Here is a 9811-nt window from a genome sequence, read left to right as displayed (position 1 = left end):
CTGAACTATGTGCTGTACAATTATATAAATTTGCACGTACTTTCAGTGGTATAGGTGGATACTGTCTGCAAACTGTGTTACAAATAGAGTTAGTAGTAAAGAAGTGATAAATTAAAACACAATGCCTGATGCTACTGTTATACTGTGTAAATGTAGTAAGCATCATTTTGCGGGGAATGTCAACGAGGGTGAGTTCCCAAAAAAGTTCAAAATTATGTGTAATGTTTGTTGGAGTCACTAAGTGCTCTCATTCTCAAATACTAGCTGGATAAATTGGAGGTATTTGTGCACCTTCAGTTATGCTGCCTGAAGAAAAACACTGTTTCTAACTTAGTATATTTATCTTACTGTTTCAAACTTTTAACATAAGGTTATACTTCTTATCGAGTAGATTATGATAGCATTTTAAATTTTTTAATTCGGCCAATAACTCTTGAAATATCGAAAATCAAATTTTTGTTGCCCTAAGAAGCAGATATGCAGCCTGTAACTGTAGCTGTAACTGGTTTCCAAGATAGTTGCTTTGTAATATAGACTAGTCACGTATCATCTGCTTGAACCGTTCATGGACTGTGAACCTGTAGATCCATGTATCTTATTACAATCCCAGCTGTTATTTTAGTGCATGAATAATTCCTACAATTTATTTACTGTTCTTAAAGCATTGAGCATAAAAGCAAATTGAATATTGCTGTTACTTTTAAAAAGATTATCATTGCAAAATTCATATGCTAATGTGATAAAAACTGCAGCTCGATTTAAAATTCAAACTATGTTTTCCTCTCTGATCCCAAGTGCTGAATTGGCTCGTCACTTGATGCCAACTTCGAAACAACAGTGCTGTGGAGCAGTAGCAAGCTTAGTTCCACTGTTGTACTATGCTTTAGGTGTTTTCTGCAAACATATTTTTGTTAGCATCAATTTGTACCCTGTATAAATGTATGCTATTGTTGATAATCTGCCCCACTTGAAATGCCAGTCCAATTCAGAACTACATATGGATTATGTCAAACTGTAGTTAAAGTGTATGTAATAGAGGGAAACATTCCAGATGAGAAAAATATATCTAAAAACAAAGATTCTTTATATTTTGTAATGGATGCCATCAAACCATATTCAGGACAGTGGAAATTAAAATGTCCTGTGGTGCCTCTCCTGCTTACAATTGGCCGGTTTGAAATCCTGTCCCTCTTCAGAAAATTTGCACTCTTTATTCCCTATCAGCTAACAACTTGCTGCCCTGTGTGACACAAAATTAAATATAGGATACATAAACCCAGTAAAGACACGAGACAAGCAAGACAATACACATTTCGTCGATCCTTAGTTCCTAGAATTTTTTTCTCTTTAATCTTGCTACAGCTTTACATGGCGTGCTTTCCTTTCTGCGAAAGAATCTATTACCTCATCAAAGTTCATGAAATATTTTGCTACATGAAAAGTCGAAACGTCGTCGTCTAATACCGAAAAAGCTGTTAATGCAAATAGGACCCAAGACTGGTGTGGTTTCCCGATCTGTTTACGTCTATTTTGTCACTCTCTGCTACATAAAATGAAATAGGCCTTCCTAATACTGCAACAATTGTAATACACACCAAATAAACGAGACTGTTTTGGCACAATTGGTCTTTTTTGTAAAGACAGAATATAACTCACAAAGTACCAATATCAAGTGCCTATTAGGCCTACTGCAAGCAAAAAGCCTTATGTTAGGAAGTAGTTTCACACTTCATTCATACACTCCAGTTTCTCAAGTACGAGATCGAAAAGTAGTAGTACGAAATTTTTATACAAACTTGGAATCGTCATATTGTTCCATAATTTATATGATGTCCCCGTTTCTTCTCCTTCCTCGTTCTAACAAACAGTCTTGTTAGCCCTAGTTCTGTAACTGTTCCTGCCAATGTCAAAGCTTATTCGCAGGTTAACTCCACTAACTCTGTCAGAATCACCGGTTTAGTTATCACGCGATTATTCTCCGGTTAGGCATTGCTACATGTTCGTACAATGCGTATTCCAGAATAGAATTTAAAGCGGCTGCTAGCCGGAGACTGTACAACTGGCCCTTACTAGTATAGCGATCTGCCCAAAAATTTTCTGTCAAAATTTCATTTTCTTAGATACACCGAGAAGGTAATACGTAACATTTTTACCTGTTATTCGTTTATTTCCACTCCTGTAGTCTGAATCTATGGATTTAGCTAGTTATTACAACAACGCTCATCATTCGCAAACCCAATCAACCACACAATCAGACAGCGGTTGTCATTCATCCGTTCGGCCTTACTCCGCTCAACTCTTATAGCCCCTTTTGTCTGTAGGAAACTTTGTTTCTACATGCGACGAGGATTCCCCTGACAGAGACATCATGTACACTATGCACACATTCACAAATTAGCTTACGATTGATTCAGAAATCAACATAGAATGTGTACAATAATGTTCAAAAACTGACAGGGAGGCGTTTCAAAGTCATATGAATAATCAATATACTAACGTGCGCTGGATGCTAGTCACTTTGTGAAACAAGGTTTTCCCCCCTTAATAGTATGAATTTGCTCCCCACCCCCCTCCTAGATCTGGGCCTGCTGCGCATGCAAGAATCTAGCAGCTTGGGCGCTCTAGTAAAATTTTTCCCGGTAGCATCTAGCTGCTTGCTGCGATTGCTTGTTACACAGCCAACAGCCACGTTTCTGTAGCCAGAGGTGGGAGAAGGTACTACTCAACTGCGCATGCACATGATCCCGCTCGTAACTGCTAAAACAAATCTAATGTAAACAGTTGTGACGTCACGTTCATCGGAGGCAATGTGTTGTTGCGGAACATTGCATAGTCTTCCTAAAGCCTTTGACACCTTTTGCTGTTGGCAGACACTTGTAGGAGCACTGTGTTTTGTTGCTGTGTATGGCGCATTTCCTTTGCAATTTAAGTTTTATTTTCATTTTTTCTCTCGTTCATGTTTTATTGTTGCAGTATTATTCTGAAATAGCGGTATGCAATAATATCCTTTGTTAGAGTATCGGTTCTTGCCAGTCAAAATTACAGAAATTTAACTGAAAACAAAAACAATGAAAACTTCCCGGAATTCTAAAAAATTCCCGGTTTTCTCCCAGATGAAAAAATTCCTGGGTTTTTCCCCGGATCTCCCGGTTGTCCCAGGTCGTATACACCCTGCCCTTCCTCTGTTTGTCCTAGTGCTTTGTCTCCCCCTTCTGAAATCCCAAATTAAATCTGCTCATGGAGACAACTACCAAAGCTGCTTCTGCAAATGTAAGACAGCCCCAATATATAAAGGTATTGACCTTTGCAGCCAAAAGATAATCTGTGGATTTAAGATGACATAATTAAATAACAGGCATATTGTGATTTTGTGTGTGTGGGGGGGGGGGGGGCGCACATTTCTTTTTGAAACTTCTTGTTGATATGGGTTGCTGAATGTGCAGTGAATCCTCTGAGTGGTGGTCTTTACTCACTCTATTGTTCGCATTCCGCCAAAAGACGATTCATTTTTGTTTTGAACATGCACAAATCTGTGCTTAATAGAAGGCCAGAAGAAAAACTAACTATGAGTTGGCTACGCATGTGAGAGTAGCTTTCATCATCCAACACAGAAGAGAGCTATGATGAACACCCTAATACACATAGCCAGGATTATTTCAGACAAGGAGCACCACAGCTTCGTGATTACCTATCCGATGGCAGTGATAGAAGCCAAGACACAATGCTGTTCAGACACATCAGGAGGACTAACACATAGTGGAGCTTCCAAATATAAGATCCGTGTTTTAACATACTTAACACTAGGAAGATTATAATTATTTTACACAAATTTGTTAATTAACCTGCATATGCCTTTGTTCTCAATTGTATTTCATTATTGTTCATCATTGGTGTAAATATGACTGTGTGAAATTTTTTTAAAATAACTTGTAAATATTTGTTCTGCATATGCAGATTAATTAACAAATTTCTGTAAAATAATTATAATCTTCCTACTGTTAAGTACGTTAAAACATGGGCCTTATATGTAAGAGCATTGTAACAAATGCTCGAAAGTAATGTGCTCCTAAAATAGCGTAAAACGGTCAATGACATACCTGGCATAATTTAATACTAAAAAATCATCCATAAAATAAGTTATAAAGCGCCTAGTGTATCCACAGATATGACTTGTTCTCAATCAAAATCACAAGTGTCACCAATATATCCAATGTATAATGCTACCATTTTAGATACTTGAAAATTGCCTACAGCCGAAATTGCACAACTGTATATGAAATAAAGAGAATGGTAGCTGAAGGTATCATGAAATCTTTCAAAAAATTCATCACAGCTGCAGACCCTGTCACCTTGAAAATTAAGGAAATGTTGCAACCTGTTAAAGATAATCTTGCTCCGAGAGTACCATGGATTTATAATTTTCCTTGTGAGTGACGGACTATTGCTGATCGCTGTGTGGGGAATCAGAATCATGTTAAATACAGGCATTTTGAAAAATCAGCAGTGGCAGTGCACAGCCACTTAAACACAAGATTTTGTTTAAGAGAGACACCATCTATGCACTTGAGAAGAAAGAACACAGTGGAAGACTTCCTGTCGTTTACCACCTGGTGCAAGTGGAGGCACTACAAGCGACACTGGATAGAGTGCGCAAACATAATCTACAGAAGTAGATGACACTGCCTGAGTACCTACCATTTCCAAGGTCTCATTAGGATGTGATCCAGCTGTCCAAATCTGGCTCTTGAATGATTCAACCACCAGCCCAATGGACACACCCAAGGGCCCTTACACACTATGTCAGGTGCTAATAATGTTGTCTCCGCAGGGTATGCAGCATCTCTGTACCCTTCTCAGTGATCACTCAATATCTGACACTATTTGCACCTCTTATACACCCTACCAAGTCTGTTAACAACACAAGCATGAAAAACATTAACACATCACCTGATCATGCCTCCTGTGTGCTTCACCTTTTTTTTGTCACGCAGTGTATTCTGTACTGCTGCCATGTAACCCAGTGTTACATATTTCTTGATATACATGTTCATAAATTTTGTATCACATCGAGAACAGCAATTCATTCAACGTAAAATGGATTGTCAACTACCTATTTTTATAGCTGAAGAGTCTCAATATTACATTCCTTTTACAAGATTCCTGTCAACTAACTATTGCTACCAATAATTTCTCCAATTAGTAATTCAAAACATGGCTTCCTCCAATTACCTAAGAGGTTGGTAATTTACAATTTTCAATCTGTTGTCCTTTTACATAGCTGCCAAGTTGGTACGAAAAAGATTATAGGATGAATTCATATGCATGTTTAAAACTAGCTTCTAGTCGTAACAATTAAAATTTTCCATTGTTTCCTTATACCACTTCAAACTACCAGAATTGTTCAACAGCCCGCGATTTTGATTACTGTTGAACGATTCAGGTGCCTACAAAAAGGAAAAACTACCCAATAATGAAACAACAAAAAGTGAAGCATCAATTGGAGCCTATAATGAATGTCGAAGATTTGCTTACTAATTACGTGTATGCAAGAGAGTTATTCATGAGGTTATCAGTATACATGCAACAGCATGCCCTATCAATATGTTCCAAAATGCTGTGCATAAAAATTAGACTTTTCTGGGGCTCATACACCTTGTTACACTGGTGATAGAAAGGTAGAGTCGAGTGTTTGAGACAGGAGGATTGTCTTAGTGTAACTGTCCTGCAGTACAGGTTCAACTTTTGAATATTGCATGCTTCCCCCAGCTTCAGCAAATGGAGCAAATAAGTTGATTTCTTTTGCATTAGATGTGGCCTACAGTGCACGCAGCAGTGGGAAGGAATGAACGAGATAGCAGCAGTAAGTGAGAGCAATAGGAGAAAGTGACACAGAGGAGCCAGGACAGAACGAGGGAGACTGTAGCTATGAGACAGGGAACTGACCGAGAGACATAGAGAGACAATGACAGTGAGTTGGGTTTGATGAGAGAGAAAGAATGCAATTGAGAGTGGATGGGTACAGCTGACTTACCGTAATGGACTAGTGGGTGTGAGTTACAGTTATGGGAGCTTGTGGAAGTGAGAGGTGAGTGCAAATATCTTTGCACGCCAAAATTTTTGGGAAAATTTTTAAAGATGTTGAGGACAGTAGATTGACGCAGAGTCTTTTAAACAGGAGCATATTCACTATTCACCATTGTCCAATAGGACAATTTTTCCACTGGTGTGAAGATGGACAACATATTTAATGCTCCGTTCTGCATATATATTCAATATTTTTGTATGCTATGGGCAGACATAGCAGTTCTCTCTTAGTGACTTGAGTGAACGTAGATAAGAATTTTCCTAACTGTTTATTCCACCTTCCAAACTCATTACGTAGAAAATAAACTCTGTTAATTAATCCATGTTACTGTTCAATACTTTTAAGCTGTTGTACAGTTATCAAAACAGATGTTGCAGAGATGGTGTACTGTAAGGCATTTAAAGGTCAGCAGTATGCCTTCACAATATGTGTACCGATTTTTTTATAAGAAACTAATTGAGGACAAATACGTGTACTGACAAAGAATATCTTCTTTGTAATTTGTGCACAATTAAGGTTGACTTCATTTGTAACATATTACATTTAATGATACTAGAATACAAAATAAATATATCTGCATTTTTCAATGGCGTGTATGTAACATTATAATTATGGTCCCACAGAAAATGTAAAAATAACATATTAAGTAGCAAGGTCATACAGTAAATGTGTCTGTATCCATTAAACAAAACTCACTATGAAGCAACACATGAATATCTCTCTCTCTCTCTCTCTCTCTCTCTCTCTCTCTCTCTCTCTCTCTCTCTCTCTTTCATTCATTCATTCACACACTCACATACATGCGCACAGGCAATAGGTGCCAACAAAAATATACATACATAAGTACACTGGTTAGCTTCCAATACAGTCTGCATAATTTCTGAAAAAAAGAAAATTGCAGGCTGTTTGTATTTTTCTGAGTTTGTTTTACTCGTGGGTCACCAGAGTATACAATACACTGTGAAAGTATAGCATATGAGTAATTCAATTTACTCATACTGTCTTATGAAATATACATTAATACATAAGTTCCATAGGAAGCATCTCTTATATACATTTACAAAATTAACATACTACAGCTATAACATGGTGACAAATGCACAGTGAAATGCAAAGGCAGTGTCTACGTTGCAGTAGCAGAAGCAGGTTGTACAGATGGTTGCGGAACTGAAGACGACACTGGCGTTGCCGTCGCTACCAAAGCTGCCGTCACAGCACTGTCTTCCGGCCTGCGTAACTTCTTAATGCGCTTCCATTCCCCTGTATTGTAATTCATCTGGAAGTGTGTCTCAATAGTCATTAACTGGAACGTGTCATCAGGCTGTTTGACCTTTTCTTGGCTTTCACTAAGCTTGATTGTAACTATGTTGCCAAGATGGGGACACGGATTATCTGAAACAAATTTAATGCAATTAATAATTTAATAATTTATATTCAGTAGCTGTAACAACAGTGGTTAAAATATCTATTTAGTTGTAATACACATTCTTACATTAAAATGAGGCAGCAAGATAAACCAAGCAGTTAGTGTTTACTAACAAACTCAGTAGGAGCATTCACTGCTACTGTGGAAATTACTAGTTTATGCCTCACTTCATTCAATATGCTACTCTTGGCAAAAAACATGGACACTTTTTGTAGGTTACGGGGATCTGGTGTGTGTGTGTGTGTGTGTGTGTGTGTGTGTGTGTGTGTGTACAGAGGAAATGGTATCTGAAAGGGAAACCAGTAATGCAAAGCCACTGCGACTTCAGAGAGCAGTGAAGCTCAACCAGAATCAATGTCAAGCCTGGTGGTCTAGCGATAAAGTGCATGCATGGATACTGAAAAGTCCTGGTCAGACAACAGAATTTTCCATCTGCCTTTGAACACTGCGTTCACTTCTCAATGATGCATCGATTCGGCAGAAGTGGCATGTGATTCACGTCCTACATTATATTATAGGCCCCCCTTTCCCCTCTTAGGTATCTGGGATAAGTTATGGGCATGCTAGTTGCTGAACCAACTGACCGATTTGCATTACGTCCTTAAGCCACAAAAAAGTATGATTACCAGAATCTACAAATCTGTACATATTTACGGAAGAAGAAGAAGAAGAAGAAGAAGAAGAAGAGGAGATTACAGTAGAACTTCTGAATAGAGGATATCTAGAAGAAAAATAAAAATTCCCACTTTCAAGCGTGTGCTATTCAGAAAAGAAAAAAAAAAATCCAGCATACAATACAGTAAACACAATGTACTGTAGACAGAAAAATACTATACAGCTGTAGAAGTACAACAGTGAAAAATTATCTTTATGTAAGTACAGTACTACATTAACAAGCCCCATATAATTGTATATTATAGCATTAAAGTTTCTTTCAAGCATACTGGAAGGTTGGTTTGAAATAATCATGTATTTTTTTTGAACCTGAGGGTTAACAATGTGTGTTCCAACTGCTAGTGTTAAACTGAGTCCCTCTTCATCATATTTCACTAAAAGTAGTGTCTCAATTTTCTTACCTCTACAACTGTGTGCTTATTTGAAAGTAGAGAAAGGTACAATTCAGTTATGTCTTCATCCTGTTGTCGATTCTCAACATTGTCTCCAAATCCTTCCTGGTGGAGATCTCGCGTTAGTTCACTTACGCTAGTTAATGGACTTTCTCTAAACCGTACATCATCGATATCGGCATATCCCTCAGACCCACCACAGTCCTTTGCGTTCACATTTCTTGGGGTTGTTTCTTTGACACTGTTCTCAATCGCTGAGGCATAATCATTAAAAATGAATCCTGTCTTCTTGAAACAGTTGCTGACTGTAGAGAATGTTACGTGGTATAGGGCTTAAGAAATCCTCATAATTGGATCCAATACACTGATGGATTTTCTGAGTTCAGATCCAGATTCAGATTCAATACTGTACATTTGAGACAAAACACGCCATGACACTTTTTGCCAATAAAACACTTTGTAATTTTGAATAATCCTGTGATTAACTAGTTGGCAATGTGAAGTTTAATTTGGTGATAAAAAGATTATTTTCACATGTTTTAATGCAGATGTGCAATGGAAAGGGGCATTATATTCCTCCTATCAGACACCAGCAACTATTCAGTATTAATGTCCCCATCATGCAAGATTGTTTATTAGCAAGTGGGTACCATTAAAACATCTATGAATCTTCATGGCCTTACCATTGATTAGAGGCTTTTCAAATTCGTCTATCTTAGTAGCACAGAGGAGAACAGAGAGTCGTTCTTTTGAAATTTTGTCTTGTGAACAGTTTTTGTCTTTCGAGGCCATTGTTTTAGTGGGAAGAGTTCTCAAGGAAAGCCCAATCTTGTCACAGTTAAAAATATTCCTTTCTTCAAAATCCTAAGAAAGCCCTGTTACCATTTTTTGTCGATCTGACACTATGTTTTCATCCACTGAACTGGATTCACCACACACAGAAAAGACATGTTGTCTTTCCTAAATTTGTTAAGCCAACCTACAGATGCTTTAAAATCATGAATCTTAACTCCTTGGTGACTGCGAGTGCTTTCTCGCAAATCAGAGGTCAACTAAGTGATAAGTTATTACTGCGAGCATGGCATAACCATTCAAAAGTCATTCTGTTGACTTTTAGGTTTAGTGGATAGGGATACAATTGTTTACTAGTAAGGTTATCATTTCCAGTTCACTACTTTAGAATGCCCATTTTCTTTCTTAAAATGTCAATGATCTGTGTTTCTCGAGCAGTGA

At 37.7% G+C, this 9811-nt stretch overlaps 1 protein-coding gene across 4 annotated transcripts in view; it reads right to left on the bottom strand.

Moving 5' to 3' along the window:
* Positions 1-6631: 6631 nt before the first annotated feature.
* LOC124605476 (negative elongation factor A-like) overlaps positions 6632-9811 on the bottom strand; it is a 154228-nt gene continuing 151048 nt past the window's right edge. For all 4 annotated transcript variants that reach the window (XM_047137190.1, XM_047137191.1, XM_047137192.1 and 1 more), the window contains exon 10: positions 6632-7477. In XM_047137190.1, coding sequence (XP_046993146.1) covers positions 7209-7477 — 269 coding nt within the window. In that variant the 3' untranslated portion in view covers positions 6632-7208. The remainder of the gene's footprint in view (positions 7478-9811) is intronic.

The sequence above is a fragment of the Schistocerca americana genome, chromosome 3 (genome assembly GCF_021461395.2).
Source record: "Schistocerca americana isolate TAMUIC-IGC-003095 chromosome 3, iqSchAmer2.1, whole genome shotgun sequence".
Classification (NCBI taxonomy): domain Eukaryota; kingdom Metazoa; phylum Arthropoda; class Insecta; order Orthoptera; family Acrididae; genus Schistocerca; species Schistocerca americana.
The sequence above is the reverse complement of the archived record's forward strand: the minus strand, read 5'-3'. Positions and strand labels throughout refer to the sequence as shown.